At 38.2% G+C, this 21,404-nt stretch overlaps 2 protein-coding genes across 2 annotated transcripts; one reads left to right on the forward strand and one right to left on the reverse strand.

Annotated features, from left to right (window-relative positions):
- The first annotated feature begins 624 nt into the window (after positions 1-624).
- On the forward strand, positions 625-18,675 carry rassf4a (Ras association domain family member 4a). The gene is made up of 11 exons (XM_068568102.1): positions 625-713; positions 6,374-6,442; positions 6,579-6,654; positions 13,762-13,868; positions 14,687-14,766; positions 15,673-15,842; positions 16,317-16,418; positions 16,499-16,550; positions 16,666-16,787; positions 17,938-18,035; positions 18,343-18,675. Exons 2-11 carry the CDS (start codon positions 6,390-6,392, stop codon positions 18,410-18,412), a joined length of 930 nt encoding a protein of 309 aa, XP_068424203.1. The 5' UTR covers positions 625-713; positions 6,374-6,389; the 3' UTR covers positions 18,413-18,675.
- Positions 4,047-5,595, reverse strand: LOC137780116 (growth-regulated alpha protein-like). Its single transcript, XM_068568464.1, has 4 exons — positions 5,518-5,595; positions 5,236-5,365; positions 5,061-5,144; positions 4,047-4,566 (listed from the first exon to the last, which is right to left on the reverse strand). The coding sequence occupies exons 1-4, from the start codon at positions 5,582-5,584 to the stop codon at positions 4,434-4,436; spliced, it is 414 nt and encodes a 137-aa protein (XP_068424565.1). The 5' UTR covers positions 5,585-5,595; the 3' UTR covers positions 4,047-4,433.
- Positions 18,676-21,404: the final 2,729 nt, after the last annotated feature.

The raw sequence follows: 21,404 nt of genomic DNA on the forward strand, positions 1-21,404 counted from the left end.
TATTTGTTTCTTTGTATTGTTTGTTAACATGGCTTTGTCAAACGATATATACATAACACATTTTACAGAACAAAATAAAATAACATCAAATTCAATGACCTATATAATTTAAGCTATAGGATTAAAACAGCAGAAGTTAATATAACGTAAATCATTAATGCAAATTAGCTGGATCTTAACCTTGACACGTTTACATCTATTGTCTAATAACACAAATTATGTTTCAATACACAAGACATGGTTGCCCATTCAAAAAAAAATCTGTACTCAACAATGAATTAGGAAGGAAATGCATTTACATGATGCAAAAATATACATTTTTATCAAATCAACATATTTTGCATGAAATACGTCAATGAACACATTCAAATGTTAACTCTAACCTGAGTTTTTTCGTAGTTTAAAGGCCAAAGTAGCAACTTTAGTTCAAGCAAAAGGGTTAAACTGATGCTCTGACTGCTGAGGATGCAGCAAAGCACTCAGAGGCACCTTGATCGAGCGGAGAGAGGTAAGTACGTTCGCCCCGCCCACCCTCAACGTTGATTGGTTGACGCGTATGAGCACGGCTTTCTATTGGATTATATTGTTGTCAGTTTGATCTTTCAGCTCTGAATACAGTAAGACAAGAGGGTGAATGAAGACTGATAACGAACAACGGCGCGGGATACATCGGTGGGATTTACGGAAGAAGACGGAGGACGCAGTCTGCTATGGTAAGAAACCAAACTGATTAGACTACCTGAAGTGTTTAACTACACACAATTATCAAGAAGAAAGGAATATTATCGATGCGATTAAGCGGTTTAACCATAAGAACAACATAATGCCCTGAAGACCACAGGCTGTTGTGAAGTTGGATGCAGCGACTTACGGTTTAAATTCATTTTAGCACTTGGTTAAAACTTTCATATTCGTCATCTTAAATCTGCAGATACGAAACTATCTTCTTCACAGGGAGAGCTGCAAAAGAAATAGCTGCATCTTATCAAGTGATTTAAAGATGAATCTAAGTGTCTGTCTTAAATATACGTTTTTGGAAAGGCTTTGTGCAGTGTTTGGAGTTGCCCTGGACATTATTTTACGCGTGGGAATGGGATTGTCTCCGGGTTCAGCTTCACACGAGGTGCTATAATTGGATACAAATCTCGCGATAATCAAACCAATTAGCAGCTTCGATTCTTTGTCCACCGAGGAAGCTTTCACACACATGTAATTTGTAATTTAGTCACAAAAGAAGAAGAGGAGAGAAAACCCGAGACTAAATATGTAAATTCACTCGAATCTTAACATCACCCAAATAGTGTGACCTTTTGGTCCATCTGCTGTGCAATGTCTGAATAATTCATAATAATGGTGACAGACTGGAATCTTTTAAGTGATGGAATATTTATACACCCATTACTATGCTATGTATGAATATGCATAAGAGATAGACTGACCGTCCCATTATGCACCTACTTTGTCAGCAGTTTCCCTGGATAAAAAGTGGAGGTGGAGGTTAAAGGGAGTGGAGGGCTCACTAGTGTTGCCATTGCATCCGTAAAATAACATATTTTTAGTGAATTTCATGAAGATGATCACGTTGATTCGAGCTAAATGAAGATAACAGGAGGACCGGCATTGTGACAGAAATCTGAAAGACTCCCTCTTTTGTGCTCAGTGTTTATTGTTTAGCTGAATCTGCACCTCTCCTCCCAGAGACCACTTCCCAGTCAGACAGTGCTGTGGCTACTGTTTCCTGCTTTTTGTGGCAACTACTGTTGCTCATGCAAGCAGGTTTTTTTTTTGGTCTACTTTTCTTCTGAAGAAACTTCTGTCTCAGCTGCAGAAAATGCAAAGGAACCAATTCCTGTGGACTAGAACTTATTCTTATATACATACCTACTCTCATTTTCTTTACAGCTAATAACAAACAGGGATATAATCTATATCATAATAAAGTATGTATAAGTGGAACTGCATTTTAAAATAAATCCCATATCAGTACTTTAACTGATTGGCTTCTCTTCTTTACTCATCCAGACTCATGTGACCAAGTTATGTGACTAAAAGTCTCATAAAACACAGAGTCTCAACCAATTACTCAGCCAGTAGCACTTTAAATAAATACTACATAACACGTTCATTAAAGTATATTTTTCCAGGATCCTGCTCGCAATGTTCCTGCAGGTGGTGTTAGAGATCACAATCCAAGTTAGACTGAACACTATAATCACTGAGCCGGATGGAGCGATGCATGAGGAAGTTCAGTGCACATAATGCTGGAGACACTAGGTGGCACCAACACCATGATTGTAGATACAGTGATAGGAATGCATTAGAATCATGTGTTGCAATATAAACTGTCGTTGTCAGCTTATAGCAAACAGCAACATTATAGTTAGAAAATTACAGGAAGATGTGTGTGTGTGTGTGTGTGTGTGTGTGTGTGTGTGTGTGTGTGTGTGTGTGTGTGTGTGTGTGTGTGTGTGTGTGTGTTGATGTCTGGCAATTGTGCAGTGAAGGCTGGTTCTTAGCTTGTGTAAAGGTCTAAGGTGTGTTGGTATGTAAATCGTGAATGGGATTTTAATAGTGGTGGAAGAAGTCATCATATCATTTACTTAAATAGAAGTATCAATACGACAAAACAGTCCTGCATCCTGCATCCTAAATTATACTTGAGTAAAAGTACAGCACTAATATCAGCACAATATAATTAAAAGCACAATATAATTAAAAGTATAAACATTCGTCAGAGTATTTTAGGATTTATATATATATTTGTTTTTATTACTGAGACCATAATTATTGATGCATTAAGCAGAAGCATTAAGCAGAAGCATGCAGGTCCTTCTTTGTGGAGTTTGCAAGTTCTTCCCGAGGCAGAGTGGGTTCCCTGCAGGTTGTCCGGCTTCTTTGCACAGTCCAAAGACATGCAGTAAGGTTAACTGGAGACTCTGAAATGGCCCGTAGGTTTGAATGTGAGCGTGAATGGTTGTCTGTCTCTAGATGTGCCCTGTGATAAACTGGCAACCTGTCCAGAGTGAACCCTGCCTTTGCCCAATGTCAGCTGGGATTGGCCCCAGCGACCCTGTGACCCGAAACAGGATAAGCGGTTTGCAAAATGGAATGTATTGAACGATCTCAATCTGCAGTAACTACAGCTGTCACACAAACATAGTGGTGTAAAAAATACTTTTGTACTTTAGTTTGGATTTGAAGGGGGTTCCTGTTGGCCACATGCCATCCAGTAACAAGACTGTTATCTTGACATTGGTTCTTTTTCCGCTTAATATTTTACTTGAAAGGTAACTGCTTGAATTGTATTGATCAATAACATATGAGATATACAAAAAAGTCCCTTAATTAAATTATCAAGCTTGCCCTGAAACAAAGGCCACCTTGTTCAGCTGTTTACTTTCACTTTCCATTTGACGACCTCGTGCTGCGGAGCATTAAGTTGTAACAGGATCACATAGCAGTTATACAAGAGCTCTTATCAATGCCAGTAGATATTTTATCTGGAAGACAAATCAGGTTAGCACTTGCCTGAGTTATTCACTTTCCATTACCCAAGTACATGTTTAACCGTGAACACATCAACCTTCATTCTCTGAAATAAATGGATGCTTCCAGAGTGACTGGGCCTTGAAAAATAAAGTGTTTCCGATGTTGACTTTATAAAACATGCCCGATCACCTGTTTGTCTTAGTTGTGCAATAACAATAGTCCAGTATTATCGGTGAAAATAAATTAATGGTGTGATATTTTCCAAAATACCTCAGGAAAATGCTCTTAAGCCCAGTAGAATGAGATATTTATACCTTATAATGCAGAAACACAGTTAGCTCTTGTTTGTGCAGATGTTTTCAGTAAGACATGTTTGCTTTGTGACGCACATCCTGTAGTTTATTAACTCAAGGCTGTGGCTGACCTCTCATATCCTGCCAGGGAAGTAATCACCTTTATAAACGTTCTAGTCACAAGACAATCAGGATTCTCAACAATAAATAGCACACAAGGTCACAATGTTTTGCTGATATATTTATTTATTTAAAAAAAAACATTGGCTGTAAAATGTTCATATTATTATAAAAATAAATAACCAACAAAGTCTTTTCAGTTAGCTTTTCCAGCTGCAATCTACAGATTTACACAGAAACATTTAGTGTTTTAAAGCTAAAACTGTTAACATTTATGACAAGCCTCCAGGGCTCAGTTTTCAACATAACATCAGTCATAAGAGGTAAAGTAAAGCCCCCTGCTGCTCGATGACAAGGAAAGTTTGATTTACAGCTCAGACAACAGTTTAGGGGTTCTTGATGTCTGAGTTGTGTGATATTTATAGGAAGAAAAGTGGTACCTGTGGACCTGGAGTCCACAGTGTGGCAAAAAACATTATGTACACATGTCTTTCCGTGCAGTAGCTGTGTTTCATTTGTCAGGTTGATTGCCTATTGGGAATCAGAGGATGAGGCTCTTCTGTTGAGGCCCCGGCTCCTCTGTTGGGGCCTCTGGCGCTGACGACCTCGCCCCCTCCTCCTCCTCTTCAGGCAAAGTGTCACATCACGACCCAACTTTTTAGCTCTGTATAACACACACAGAAGCATGGACGTAAGTCTGGAGGAAGGGCTGTGAATTGATATTCCTAATACGCATCAGACAAGTAAAATATTTTGATACAATATTTCTTGTGAAATTAAGAGCTTTTTAGGAAGAACCCATCATTCTTTGTTGTCTACCAAGTAGCAAATCATAGAGAAAAGAACTTGAAACTGCTCAGCAAGGTGCTTTGTTACAAGAACTGGCTTGGCAACAAATAAGATATCGTTGGCAGTGATTTACGGGAACTTAAAGATGGGTGGAACCCCTCTTTAACAAGTCAGGACCCAGGGCTAAAATATTCTGCAATCTGTTGTGTAATAGGTTAGATGCATATTGCTGTTTTTATGTGCAAATACACATTGAAGGATTACATGATACTCGGAGGGTTGGCAAACCTGTGGTATCACACTGACAGAGGCGCAGTTGGTAACCAAAGGTCACTAAAAGGTAAATTTCACTGATCAAGTTTCACTGACCTGTTCCAGCAGCGATTCAATTGTTTGCCCATCGGCGCTTCTGGATTCAGACACACTAGCTCATTGGTACTCTTCAGAGTCACTCTGAAAAACACGTGTAGACCCACACATTTACTCATCTGGAAGTGTGTGTGCATATACATGCATTTGTGTGTATGCAGGATCTGTAACTCACATTACTGTAACTCTGGCACAGCTGGGGCTTTTGGGGTAGACTGTCAGCTCCTTAAGTTGCCCTCTGACGCCCGGTTGTGTGTTTGGACACAAACATCTCCCTGGGACGAATGTGCCGTCTGACACTCTCACTGCACAGACACAGTAGCAAGATTACAAGTTCATTCAATACAGTTAAACATGAGCAGAGATTAAGTTACAGCAAGTTAACAAGCTCAGGCAGCTTTGCTCCAATAAAACTGTGTCCACATTTTATGAAAGAATAAGCGGTGATGATTCCTACCTGCGATCAGTACAAAGCAAAGACTGAAGAAGGCAAGCTCAAGGACGGACTGAGGACAGAGCTTCATTCTGGAGACGAGCTGAGTGTTGACGCTGAGCCTCTGAGCCACATGTTACTGTTTTATACTCTTGCTCCTCCCCCCGCATACTCAGTGACTGTGACTGGGCTTTCCAATTCAGGAAATTCCCCATGGCACTTTCCTTCTGAAATATATGGACACCGGAGTCAGGATACAGGGATCAGGGCCACCATTCCTCTGTCTTGTCAGAAGACACTTAGCACCCCGAAGGACTCGATGATTAATAGGTGTCCTTTTGAATTTTACTGTGCACTAAATTTATCGACTAAAAAAGACACTGGTGTTGCAGATTGGTTGTGTTCTTTAGAAACTGTGCCACAGAGAAGAATAAGTAGTGTTTTTTATAAATAATGTGATGCTAACTGTGAGGAACCCGGCACAGTAGCAGGCATGATCCTGGGAAGAGACACAGTGTTTTCTGGGCTTTATTGAGCTTTGCCGCAACATGTTACTCTGTTGGCTCTGTGTCAAACACACCATGTGATTTCTGCTAATTCACTGCCCGTGATTTTACCACCACAGCTATTTGTTTGAAAGCGTTTGGTTTAAATTGGATCAAAAGTGAAACATGACAACACATTACACTATTGTTCATATTTTATATTTATTGCACATTGTGTTATGTGGTTGGTCATCATCTTTTTAAAAACACACGGTTATATTTTCTGGACATAATCATAATGTATTAGACTCAGTTATTGATTTGTACACAGTTTCATAACCATAGTACAATCTTTATTTTTTTTTACTAACGTTTTGTGGTCTTTTTCTGCACAGCTGGGTTTGAGACAAAATGGGTGAAAGTCAGACCTACGTGAAGCTCAGTGAAGAGAAACTTATACCAAAGTAAGTCATTTCATTTTACGCACTGCCCAGTAGTCACAAACAATCAAGTGAAATAACAATGTTGTTGCATTAAACGTCACCATTGTTTGAGGGCTGTGAGCGTTAATACCCTTTGTGCTCTTGTGTTCACATTCAGGTCTGCTATCTTGTCACTGCTTAGAACCTACAACTGTTACCATGAAGGGAAAAACTTTCAGCTAAGGACTCGCGAGGTAAGATCATCTCAAAAAGATCACCTGACAGGAGAAAGTGCTGGCAGAAATAATAATACAAGGTAAACAGGGAGTGTTTGACGATTGCTCGGTGGTATGTGTGGGCGTGAGGGATTACAGAACATAGTGTGTTGTAAAATGGGTCCCACACATACAAAACTGGAACCAGTTAAACCAGCATTTTCATGAGGACAGAAAACCTGAGACCAAATAAGCTTCGGAGCACAGTCCTGCCACTCCAAAATGCCAAACGGTTGACAAACCACAAAAAATCCCCTTTACCTCAAAATGAAAATGGAAGGAGAGAAAGAGTCTCAGATTTCTGTTCTGTACACTAACTGCTTAGCAAAGTATTTACACAGTAAACGTTTTGCTCTTGCAGTGTGTTTAGTTATTTGTTTGATAATTATTCTATGGGTTTTTTGGTCAGGAGTTCCCCTTTGTGTCCAGAAGGTTTTTGAGTGTGCTCAAAACAGTTAAACTCACTATTGTCTCATTCTGGGAAAATCCCCCCACAGTCACAGACATAACATGTGTACATGCAACATACACATGTATAATAGAAGGACCAGTGATATCACAATATGACCCAATATTAACCCCCAAGAAGGATACAATAGCTTGAACTTTCTCATTTGAACTGCAAATTGATTGATTGATTGATTGATTGATTGATTGATTGATTGATTTGATGAGAAACAGAAGTCATTATGGACAATGACAACACATTACACTGCTTAACTTGTAATGACCCATTTTAAGCTTTATTTTGGGCTTGCAAGAGTGTCTTCTTGAAACTTGCAATAATTTTTCTACAAGAACGTGACGCTAAATAGATTCAGTCCAGAATAAACTAAATACATAGAGTATATATGTCTCGAGTGTGGTCGCTGTAAAAACAGAATGCTGTTGTGAGAAGCCGTGTTGTTGCTTTCTGTTATTGTCTGAGGCTCCAGTTTGGTGAGAAATATGGAAAACCAACAAAAAAGAGATGACTGTCCAAGTCCAAACAGACAACAACTCACTGATATAAGATAACTTTATATGATATGATGTGATGCATCAGCTCCTTTTTCAAGAACAATATTTTTATTTTATTGGTGATCGGAAATTAGCTGTATCATAGAAGCCTTTGAGCCACATTGTTTTGGGGAATCTATTGGCAGAAATATGTTTTCTTTAGTGTCAAATTGTTGTGTTTTTATGAGCTTGGAATGAGCTGTTTACAGTACATTTGTAAAAAAAAAAAAAAAAAAAAAAAAGATATACCAACATAGTCTGATCATCTGCATGATATGAAATCCGATCCTGATGATATACAAGTTTCATCTTCCCCACACTCTCTTGTGTACACAGCAAAATTGGAAGTGTGAAATTAACTCCCATAGTGTTAAAATCAACACTCTGCCAGTGTTTATATAATCCACTCTGGTTCAGAGTTAAATTTACACTTTGGATAGTGTTCATATTTTATCTCTTTCATAGTGTTAAAATCTAACAGTCCCTGTGTTGTCTTATGACACACGAAAGTGTATTTTTTTACACTAAATTGTGTTAATATCTAACACTCACAGTGTTGTCTTATGACACATGAAAGAGTATTTTTTTTACACAAAATTGTGTTAATATCCAACACTCACAATGTTGTCTTATGACACATGAAAGTCTGAATACACAACAGGGATAAGAACTTAATTCAGGGTTTCACATTCATAAAGTTACACCGCCGAACTGCATGCTGGGTCATCCTGTCAAACTCCATATCACAGAATCTCACAGGATGTAAGTACAAAAGAAAGATTGCGAAATAACCGCAAGTGTAGATAACTTAGTCAGAAGTGCATTGTGTTAACTCACCCAAACAACCCCGCCCCCAGAGCCTCTTCAGCACCCAGAAATGAGGTGACGAGGGTGGAGGGGCTTTTTTAGAGTATTTTTAACACCACCTGATTTAACTTCGTAAATTAACACCAACATTAGGCGGCATCTTACTCAAACTGTTGTTGAAATAACTCTGAAAGAGTCACTGAACTTTGACACTGCATATTTAACTGTGGATTTTACTGTGAACACTCTGAACACTTTCTCCACCATCACCGTCAGTTGAAAAAGAAAGACCGCGCAAAAAACGAATGTACAGATAACTCGGTCAGGGGTGCATTGCGTTAACTCGCCAAAACAACCCCGCCGGCAGAGCTTTTTCAGCACTGCCAGTGCTTTTTTAACACCCAAAACAACACTGATCAACTCAAAATATTTTACACTGGAAAATTGACACTAAGTAACACTACCCATTTTGCTGTGTAGGTTTACTCTTTGTAAGAGGAATTAAGGAAATACACTCGGCAATGTATCTCTGTTTCTCTTATACTAAGTCATAATTTATAGGAACATAGAACATAGTATCAGCGTTTGTTGTTTTAGTGTCTGGTTTGAAGGCTCAGTTTATCTCTTCCCATTCAATCACGTTGCACTTCACCTGTGATGTGACGACAATGAGCAGCGGCAAAAGTTACACATTTTGACATCATTGAATCTTCATCTTTACAAGAAAAAAAATACTATGATAAATATAAGGAAGACATGAAACCATGAGAGCTTAAATCACAATCACAGAAACTTTGATTGAACGTTCATAACTGCAGCTGACAAAACAATCTAGCCACAAGTCCAAACAGAGGTTGTTGTTCTAAGATGTTCATCTCATCGTGTCTGATCAAATCCAAAGCTCCAGAACAAAATGGACCTTATAGTGAGATTGTTTTTTTAATGTTTTTTCAATGTCAAAGATTTTACTTTTAATTTCAACTGTTAATTAAACGTTGACTGTCGCGTGACATCTGGGCAACAGCATCTACTGAGGAAGATCATGTTATACAATCAAAAACTTCAAAACTGTGTGTTATTGGAGAGTACAAAATACATTGTGATAGACGGTGATAACTTTAAAGGTGCATAATCAGAAATAAAACTGTCTTTTGTTGTGCTGATACTTTTCGTTATGTAGTGACGCTGGTAAAGCTGATGGAGTGAAGCCAAAGCTTACCCACAACTTACTCATGAGATATTTTGTGGGAATGAGGGGCATTACTCAGCAGTGACATTCTTGGGTTCAGACCAACATTTGGAAACCTCTAATGTGAATTCTAAGAAAATACAGTGAGTTAAATGAGTCATGTTATAGCTCCCAGACAGACTTTTATTGTGATCATCTATACCTGGTATGTCTGAATCTTTGCTGTTATTCATTTCTATCGATTATTCAAGCTGACGCATACAGGTCCTGTATGAAAAAAGAAGAAGTTTTGAAGGTGGTGTTCTCAGATTGTATTATGATCACGCTCTGCAGGTGGGGTCAGGTGATGTGAGTTAGTCATGTTTTGGCTGGCAATGTCATCTGGTTTGACTTGGACGCTAAACCAGAAAACAAGCTCTAACATGAATGCCGAGCAACTGTACAACTGTATTGATGATGTTGATGGTTTGAGGTATTTTGTCCTTGCGGTGGCCGATATTGGTTCACCGTCTTGCTAAAGATTTCGAAGGAAGGACTGAAAGTATCTGCCTGTTCTGCTTGTAGTGACCATCGGCTACTTTTTAGTTTACAGAGCCACAACTGTAGCACCAGTGCTTACCACTAGAGGTCAGTGTGGGATACGATTGTCTAGATTTGAGACTCACTGCAAAAACAGAAAATGAGATGTGGTTGGTCTATTGCAGTGGTTAACAGAAGGATTTAGCTCCTTTACTGAAGTCAAAGTAATACGCAATCACAGTCATAATCTCCATTAGGTATTCTAAGCAGATAATGAAAAATATACTCATAAAAACCGCCCCTATGAGTGTTTCATTAATAAGCTAAAATAGATAAGAGTATCCTTTATTCCTCCCACAATGGTAAAAAAGGACAAAAACAAGTATAGGAATTATGTAATTATGTAAATAGTAAAGGCATAATAAACAAGTTAACCATTACACTAACAATAATATAATCTGACTGAATAAAAAAGAATAAAAAAGTTATCCATTACTCTAATACAAACTTAAATATAACATAATCTGACTAAATGGTTGAGTCACATATCATATTATTGCATTATTTGTACTAATGCTTTAATATCCATTCATTATCTAAAACCACTTAGCCTAAACAGGTTGATGTATTTGATAATTAGCATGAAACATAACTAACTAAAAATAAATACATGCAGTAGGGTAAAAAGTGCAATGTATGAAGCATTAAAAATTGTAAATACTGTAAGTACAAGTACCTTGAATAACAGGAGTAATAATCATATAATCTGTTAATAATGTTTTTCATTCAGTCTCTAAAATGTCAAATAGTCATTCACATCTTTGCAGTAACTTCAGAAACAAGCAGAGACATATTTGTGATTATTTTATTAGAAAGTATCCCCTTTTCGTCTTTACAAAATATCCAACATAAACATGTAGACTTAAGTCCCCGGTGCATAGAAATAAATAGATCTTCACTTTTCTTTGGTGATGTTGTCTTTGTCCAGCCATCATAATGAGTCTCATCATTCAGCGCTTTGGTTTTAATCTTTATAATTGAAGCCAGTTTTTCCAACCTTTTTCGATCATGAGATATTCCACTAAAGTGCCAGTCAGGACGTCCCACAACAGCATCTCTCTTCAAGTCCTTATTTGTCCAAACAGCCAGTCCACAGGGTCTTTTTCTCTGCCCATCTTGAGAGAAAAATCCTCTGCGCTGTTTAGACTCAGACTGTAATGTCTGGAAGTCCTTAGTGTGCGGGAAGAGCCACGAGGAAGTGAGGCTGAGACAGAGAGCTTCACCTGAGCCTTTGAGAACTGCCGTAGCTTGGGGGACCTCTGGAGTCTGACGAGGCCGCAGCTCGGTGCCTCAGCAGGCCGTGCAAGGGCCTGAATACTGGTCATGTAGTCCTCCAGAGACTGGGAGATCTGGGAGCTCTGGGAAGATTGAGTGGATGAGGGGTGGACAGGCAAGTCCTCAAGCGTCTCAGTAATGGTGGGTAGGACAGGCAGGGAAAGCCACAGCTGCCTGCGTTTCATGCTGTAGCGGGAGAGGAAAAAGGAAAAGTTAGACTGTAGCTCTTTGTCTAGACTTCATTGACAGAACGTAAATCTAACCTTTTACTAAAAAAGAAATCTTGATGGTGATTTTAATTTTCTGTTTTTAATCATGGTCTGTACCTTTGCTGCTAAAACTCTTCACATTGACCTGTGTCTGTTGTCTTTTAGCATTTAGCTTTTAAATTGTTTTGTTATAACAGATAAGCTAATAACTATACATAGCCGTCTTTCCTTCTTTCTTGCTTCTTTTCCTTCCTACCATTTAAATTTCATGTGTTTTTTTATCGTATATGTAATGGTACTACAATTCCTTTAAAATGAACTTGCTAAAATAAAATGTCTAAATTATAAGCTCCGTAATAAAGAGTAGATGATAATAAACAACAAAAGAAGAAGCACTCTCACCTTTGATGTGTGACTTGTGAGGTTGACATGCAGAGCGAAACAGAGTGAAAGCTCATGGGCTCAGTTGAGTATGACTGGACCAGAGTGTGTATCCAGGCTTTATAGCAGAGCGATTACCCACCACTTCCAAAAATAGCTCTGTTGACCTTACACTCATCTCTGTGGATTTCTGTGTGTGTGTGTGTGTGTGTGTGTGTGTGTGTGTGTGTGTGTGTGTGTGTGTGTGTGTGTGTGTGCTTACACGTGTGTTTGAGGGTGTGTTCATGGCTGTTCAGGAAACTCAGGAGTAGCGGGTGAGGAAGGTTTAGCAGTGCAGCTGCCCTGAATGTTTATATTCCAGAAACAATGAAGCCCTGGGAGCAATCTGCCTCACTTTCCAAAACACGTCTTCAGCTTCTTTTTTTCTGATATTTCAGCATTCAAATTTGAATCCATCGATCAGAAGTAACTGTGTCAGCAACAAGTTATCCATTGAATTATAACCAATAACAGTCTATACACATGAAAGACATACATTTAGACGCTCAGCATGAATAATTAGTTCTGCTCCATGAGATGTTTATGGAAAAGCAGTCTGAGATCCTGATAACAACTACTTTTTTGCATGAATAAGTATGTTGGGATCACATGGTCGGAGGCAACAGGAATTAGTTAGTATATTAGAATATTAGTTGTAGTATTAGTTAATAATTAATATTAGTTTAGTGCAATGTTGGCTTCCAAAATGTTGTGATTTACAAATATAAAGAGAAGTACAAGCACCTCAAAAAAGTATAGTACGTTGTAGTACTTGAGTAAATATACTTACATTCCACAACTGCAAATAATTGACCCATTATCTGTCATGAGCTGACAATTAATTTGTAGATTAAATGGCTTGGTTTAACCAATAAGAATATCCGCAGGATAAACTGTGTTAAAACTGCATTCTAACAATAGGAATTGCTTTCACTTCAGTGTTAAAATCTCTGTGACGAATTGATTTATAGGCTTTTCCATCCGCAGAATTGTGTTAAAAGATCTACATTGTATCCAGTATGAAAGTAGATATTGTGAAGGCATAAAAATCAGTTGGAGACAAAGAGTCACAGTTGCGCTGTAATATTTAAATCATTACTGGTTCAGTTGCAATAAGTGCTTAAAAAAATGGATCTCAGGCCAACAAGCTAAAGACTTTTATAATTATAATATATATTTTTTTACATTAAAAACTGAAAAACAGGGGGACACTGTTTTATTTCTGTATTCAGAACACAGTGAGATCATTTTCTTCCAAAATTAGAGTTTCATTTTTATGAAATCAAAACATCTCCACCTCCGTGTACGTGACCCAAAGCATTCATGTCTCTTTTATTGCTGTATCCTCAGACGTGACTTCACCCTTGTACTGTGTAAAAAAATAAGAGTGGGGGACCTGACGGGAATTTTCCTTGATGAGAGAGTTCACTCAGAAGCTGTGAGCGACTGTTCCTGCACGTACACCTGATTTTGAGCCGCTGTGGCAGGCGGCCAGCAGGATATCCCCTCTAACCACGAGTGCTGATGATCATTGTTGTGTGTGTGTGTGTGTGTGTGTGTGTGTGTGTGTGTGTGTGTGTGTGTGTGTGTGTGTGTGTGTGTGTGTAGGAAGATGGAGAGCTCATCCTTGAGGGGTTGCTGAACATCTACTGGGGTCTGCGCCGACCAATCAGACTCCAGATGTACGACGACAATGAAAGATTTCGTCTCAATCGGTATAATAACACAGATGACTTCATGTGAACAAACAGACATGTGTGGGTAGTGTGATTACAACACTGGCAACAGAGAACTCTCACACAATAGTAGACACATTGAAGCTGAAAACACCTTGTTCATTAGCGTCTCCACCCTTAAGGAAACTAGGAAAACTCCTTCAAACTTTGTAGTAGGCCTATACATAATGGGGCTGTACTAAAGATTTGGCTGCATTTGGAATAAATGAAGAGAAGATTTACATGTAATTAAATATATATAGTTAAGTCTAAGACAAAATGAGAAATGAAAGAACATTCAAAAGCTAGATCATTCTTTCTTTTTTGCATTGGCAACACATTTTATGGTCCAAATCTTTCACTGGTTCCAACTTCTCAAATGTATGTCTCAAATATGATAATCGTAAGCTCCTTGGCAAAGTAACAAAGTGAATATCTTTGGGTTTTAAAAACAAGAAATCTAAATACATAATTTATAAGCAAATACAATAAATTCATTGAACATAGAATGATTGCAGATGGCAGATTAATCTATAATAAAAATATGTTTTACTAAAAACAAGGAACGTTATCTCAGCAAACACCTGAATACATTGAGCTAAATTAGTTTAGTTTGCAGGCCTGGCTCTGTTCAAAGGTAAAAACCTACCAGCAACAAACAAACAAGAAATTAGGTATCTACTTTACTGCTGCCAGTCCTCGAGCTAAACTAAGCTAAATGTCCTCCGGCTGTAGCTTTATTTTCACAAGTATGGTGTATATATAATGCTAGAAATGTTAACAAACAATAAAAACATTGTTCCTCTGTCTTTCTTCAGAAACGATAGATCTGCTTTGGCAAAGCAGCTCTCAGCAGAGACTAACAATAACTCACCGGGCACAGAGAGTGGACCAGCTGGTGAGTAACACACGTGCAGTCATCCTCACACACTCACACATGATTAATTAGTTAATGTAGATTACAAACACATGCTGAAACAGGTTACATCAACACACGTGTTTAATTCTGCATTCCCATTGGACAGGTTGGCTCCCATGTTGAGTACAGATTACCATGAGATGCCCCCGAGATCAGATCATTAACTCTATAAATGACCAGGGTTAGTCTACTTAGTCACGAGTCTGACTTTGGCAGTTTGAGATGGTTCTTCTTGGTCACAGATAAACAAGTAAATAAATTATGAATGTATTTTTTTTTAATAAAGATTTGTTTTCCTCCTCTGTGAATCCAGATCAGAAATTAGTTTAACATTTCACTATCATTTAGTGTTTCACAGTCAAATGTTAAGGCTGTTACCCGTCTGGGTTTATCGCATGGTCATCTTAATGCCGGAGGGAAGATTACTAATTCTGGTGAAAACACTTAACCTTTATTATTGTTATTAAACTAAACTCACACACAGAGCATATACTGTATACACATATGTGTATGTTATATGGACTGTTTTAGTATACAGCAAATGATTTACTTTTTTACCCTGAAAGTATTATGAAGTAGCAAAATTATGTTTTGTTCATTGGTTCAAAACAAATAAATTTTAATTAATTGATTAACTTACTATAAGTGAGTCTGAACTAATTGAATAAAAGGATATAGTAGATATTGTCATTTCATCTTCAAAACCTATATGAATTTCAAAATGACTCACAAAATCTGGCCGGGCAACAGACTATAAAAGCTAAAAGAAAGAAATCTGAATGTTGATTCATCTTGTAAAACTGCAAATGTTTTCTAACATGTAACACACATAGCGGTTGATGTACTGTACATAATGCATTAAGGTGTGCTTTTGTCTACTCTGAGGTGGTGACACGTGTGTTCAGGAGGAGGATGATTCTCCTCAGCTGCTGAGGACGAGGAGTGACGCCTCCTTCATGCGGGTTCAGAGGAGGTCAAAGACACACACTGCCAGAGATTTGCAGCGCTTACGAACACACAGGTTCTCAATCAACGGACACTTTTACAACCACAAGGTACAATAAAAAAAAAATGTGTACACACACACATGAATGACTTGACTTTATTTATTTAATGTGGACATCACAATGGCATTCGAATTCTTAGCACGAATCTATGCACAAAAGAAAACCAAATGCACTGTGTTGAGTGTATATAGTGAATGCTGATTTCCAACACCTGACCCCCATGTAACCCATTGTTGACACATTCCCAGGTGCAGAATTGAGGATGCTTCATGTGCGAGTGTGCCTGCACTCCTGCTGAGTTTCACAATAGCCGGTTCCATAATGTGCCACAGAATACAAAGCTACACTGCGATTCTTCATCATTTTCTCCTGACTGTGTTTTTATTGAACAGAGTCCAGCTCTGAACTGCGGCATTTCCTTCCCGTTCAAAATGTCCAAGGAGTTGAATTCCAGGAATCCTGCAAGTGTTGATGAGGCAAAGTTCCTAATACTTTGTGTACTTTTGTCCCTCCTGCTTCTAGACGTCTGTATTTACTCCGGCCTTCGGATCAGTCACTAACGTACGAGTGAACAGCTCCATGACGACTGGACAAGTCCTCAACCTGCTGCTGCACAAGTTCAGGGTTAGCAGTCAGACACGTGTTACATCTCAAGTGGAGTTTCAGTGAAAATAGATGTAAACTGTACTTGCGTCTTTTCGAAGGTGGAGAATAAATCTGAAGACTTCGTCCTTTATTTGGTGCACGAGTCTGGCGGTAAGTCAGAACTCACCATTACTCATTACCAACTTACTCGTTGCGGTTTTCTGAGTAGAAATGTTGTGTTGTGTGTTTTTGCGATCTCTTGTTTTATTTGTTTGTATCATTGTAGAAAGGACCCGACTGAGGGATGGTGAATACCCGCTGGTGGCTCGTGTGCTTTATGGACCCTGTGAGAAGATCTCCAAAATCTTGATCACGGAGGCGGACCTGGGAGAGGAAGTTACATATGATGTGAGTCTGGGCCTTCTGCCACCACTATGTTCTCTCTTCTTGGTCTTGGTAAGTGACCCCTTTTTGTTGTGTTGTCCTAAACATAGACACACAATGATACAATGGACAGTTAGGTTTAATTTAGGAAGCTGAGGAAAGATATCCTGTTTTGCGACTGAGAATAGCAGCATTTTGTTGTGATAGTCCTGGGTAATAAATAAAAGCTGTTGCTGGAAACTTTTCTGTATTGCCGACTCAGTAACAAAAGTTAAAGGGATAGTTCATCCAAATAATTTACTTTTATATCCAGCTATATTTCTGTTCTTCTGCCTTCCCTCCAACACAGTGAATGGGAATAGAATCTTGTTTGTGTTGCTCGGAGCATAAAATAATCGCATTTAAAATATCCAAAAGTAATGTTTCTTTCCAGAAAAAAACTCTGGGTTAATCATAGTCTGTTATGTGGATTGTCCAGAAAACAGATGCCCCTTTTTTTATAATAATGTAAATATGTATTTAATTTGTTAGTTTGGTTGGTTATGTATATAAATATTTATGTATTATAATGTACAGTGATTTGAGCCTTTTACAGTTAGATAGTGGTAAAGCCATTCTACTAAAGGCCTCTTGTGGATAGACAGGTATTCTTCGGACACATTTTAGTACTTTTACCTTTACTATAAGCTTTACTATAGTTTATAATTGTATTATGCCACCACACCAGCGTGGTCAGAGGCTTCATGTTCTGGGTTGTCCGTCTGTCCATCTGTCCAATTGTGAAAGAAATATCTCAGGAACACCTTGAGGGAATGTCTTAAAATGTAGCACCAACATACACCTGGTCTCAAGGAAGAACTGATTAGATTTTGGTGATCAAAGGTCATAAGTAAAGGTCACTGTGACTTCATATCTGCCCCATTCTCATGATATTACAGGAATGCTTTGAGCAAATTGCCTCAAATTTGGCACAAAAATCCAACTGGACACAAGGATGAACTAATTCGATGTAAGTGGTCAAAGGTCAATGTCACTGCGACCTCCCACAACAAAGACATGCAGTAAAAACTATTTGAATGTCTGTTTACTTAAAGTATGGCTGCAAACAGTGTCCTATGATCAAAGACATGTGTACCTTGCTTCTGCTGATATGTTTGAATATGTTTCTCCGCAGGTTGCCCAATACATAAAGTTTGAAATTCCTGTTTTAGACAGCTTTGTCGAGAAACTTAAAGAGGAAGAGGAACGCGAGATAAACAAGCTGACCGTAAAGTAAGTCAAGAGTCTCTCCACTGAGCAGACAGTTACAAAACTGGTTCCAGTCTAGACAAAGACTTCTTTGATGACGGTCTATTTCATTATGTGAAGCAAATATCTGTGACTGCCGCTGGTAGTAAAGAATTTAAAACAAGTCCTTCAATGAGATTAGTGTTTGTAAAATAGTCATCACTCACTGTTTTTAGGATTTCAAGATGCACAAACTTATTTTAACTACAAGTGGTGAATAATATTATATATCAAAAGTCTCATAGTGTGTCAGTGACAGTCTCTAATCGTGTGCGTTTTCTTGGATTTGCAGGTACAGCGCTCTGAAGTCTAGGATCCAACATCAGCTGGAAGGCAGAGATCACACCAATGACAGAATATGAGTGCTTTTGTTTGCACTGATGTGACCTGTATGTGTGTGTCGGGGGCAGAGAGTTCAACACTAATGATTGTTGATTAAATATGGGAACATTTGCCACAACTGTAGTAAATGTAGAGGTAAAGGGGTCAAAGTAAGGGCTGTAATAGAACCATATCATCGCACTAATGTGCTTCCTTTGTGAATGTATAACTGCTTTGATATCCCTACTATTAATATATTTGCATTTTGTATAAAAACTCTTACTGCAAATTTGAATATTGATACAAGCTGTTGTTTTAGTAATGTATTCTCTGACTTAGACCTTTTTAAGTAATAAATCTGTTTTATTGTGGCCTTTAAATATGCTGCTGGATCTGTGCTGACACCAAACATAACACCCAGCTCGGACTTCCCACGAAGAAAATAGCATCTTTATTATTTCCTGAACTTCCACGGTAACTGGAGCAGAGATTAGCATTGTTCTTCTGAGTGGCCCTATTTGCCAACTAGTTCCCATGTGTGTGTGTGTGTGTGCATGCGTGCGTGTGTGTGTGTTAACCTATTACCATTACACAATGAGGGTATCCTGAGAAAGAAGGGCTTTTCCGTTTTCCCACAGTTTCACAAACAGAAAAGCTGATGCAATATTTTGTGGACCAACCTTGACCATTATTGCTACAGTATTTGGATGGGGGCGTGATCAGCTGTTAAACTATACAGCTGCCATAGTGACCATTTTCACATCATACAGACATTATTGTAGTATCACGCCACTTTTTTTCAACAAGGGCAATTAGCCACTAATCAAATAATGTATTTATTAAAGTCTGCTAATGTGGGTTTTTTGTACTTTATACTTATATATACTGTAACGGTATGAAATAGCGACTGACATTTTCAGTGACACACGGATTATGGATAAGAAGAAAATCAAAGCATTTGAGAACGTTGGTTTGAGATATTTTCCAGGCTCCAGGTGACCTTTGCTTTGTTGCGACCAGGTGCTGCAGGTCTCCTCGCGGGCAGGGAAGTGGCCCGGGTCAAACTTTCATGGGCCTGGAGGATCAGCACAAGCGATGTCATCATTCATGAGCACCAACTTGTGATGGAAAAGAGTTAATAACAGGATGAGTAAAACACACCTCCTCAAACAAACGCAAACCCCACCCCCCCTCTTCAGGCATGCTCTCCACATGCAGGAAGCAGTAGAGTTTAAAATAGAGTTTCCATTGGCCTTCGTACTCAGCGTCCTCTCTGCCAGCAAGTCTGGTGGGAAAGCAACAAACTTGTCACTTATCAAACATATCTATGTTTTATGGTGTTGGTATCCTATGTGACAGTACCCAGCTATTAACATAACTTTATCAAATATTATAGAGTAACCCATCAGCCACACAAAGCCTCGGTCTGTGGCGTTGTCGTGTTCAAAGAGTGCAAACATGCTCCTGCTGTCCTCCAGAGTCAGACCTCGAATTAGCTTCTCCACCACCGAGAGCAAGCCAAGATGACAACAATCACAACGTCTGGTATTGGGACAGCGCCTCCTCTTGCCTTGTTAGAAAACAAAACATCTGTATCAGCGTTTGTGTAAAGTAATCACAGTGATATCTTGCAAAGATATTCAAAACGACTTGTGTTCCAATGACGACAGCTCTCAGCTCTCCAGTGGTGGTGTGGGAGTTAGTCATGGCACTAAATGCATGTAATTTAGGATTTCTCCTATATTTATTAAAGTCTAATAAAGGCATAAAAAGAAGTGAATACTCATACTCAATACTCTGTGTATAACAGAGAGCAACATGCATAACAATTAAACCATTAATCAAATTGTATCAGCTTTGAACAGTGTCATTTATATCCAGTAGATGGTGCCACTTGGCATGGCACTACCTGCACAGAAGCTGCACAGACTACAGCAGCAAAGCTCTGCATAGTGAATGCAGCAGGAAGGATCATTAGTGTCTCACTGTCATAGTTTCCTAATTTGTTTTTTGTTTTTAAACTGTTTTGCACTTTATTTTAATAATAGTATTATTATTATTATTATTATTATTATTATTATTATTACAATTCAGTGATGTCGGACAGAAGAGAAACATACATCTTCTGTATGTTTGCACAAATAGAAAATTGACAATAAAACTGACTGACTTAATTGATTCAAACAGTATACAGCAAAACATGTTGTGTTGGTATTAAAGTTTTATTGGTGAAAAAAAAATACTTTTTAGCCTTTTTCTTGGAAGTAAATATACATGGGTAAAAATTGACCCGTAGCAGTAATATAACTATAGTTGTATTACTATAGTTAATAATATTACAATGAAAAAAAGTATATTTTTAGATGGGTTCTAATATCTCTCAGTAATAGTGACACAACAACCTTTTATTAATTTGCATGATTCTCTTAAGTTTCATTTTTACATTTTTTTTAAATTGAAATTGAGAGCTATACTAAAATGTCAAGAGGCCCACACCAAAAATATTAAAACATATAACAATATAATAAACAAGGTAACCAAGAGACGAGAAACAAATCGGATAGATAATTGTTTTTAGTGTATTTCACAGCTGATTTAAGACAAACTGACCCATTAACACAAGAGATGGTAACAGAAAGCTAACACACAAGGAAGATTAACCTGTTGATGGTGATGAGGAGAAAAAACTCTTACTGCTTTAGAATATAGACATTGTTCAGGTTTTCTCATGTTTATCCAGTGACTCTCTCAGGTGAGAAGCTAACTTCATGTTGTCAAGTAATTTATGTATTCTGCAGTATTTTTTTTGGAGGGGAGGGGTGGGGGGTATTGAAAATATGAGAGAATGAAAGTGATTAAGAGTGTTTCTTTTCAATCAACACCAATCTACTAGACACTTAAGATCCCACATGTTGTTAAGATTGATGGCCTCAGTGGTGGTTGAAATGGAACAAACATGGTTTCATTACTTCAGCAGGTACTGCCACAGCTGAATCTCAGTACTTCAGTGGGTATTTGGGTAGTTTAGGTAGA

The sequence above is a fragment of the Clinocottus analis genome, unplaced genomic scaffold, assembly GCF_023055335.1.
Source record: "Clinocottus analis isolate CAN_PGR_092001 unplaced genomic scaffold, fCliAna1.0.p SCAF_8, whole genome shotgun sequence".
In the NCBI taxonomy this organism is placed as follows: domain Eukaryota; kingdom Metazoa; phylum Chordata; class Actinopteri; order Perciformes; family Cottidae; genus Clinocottus; species Clinocottus analis.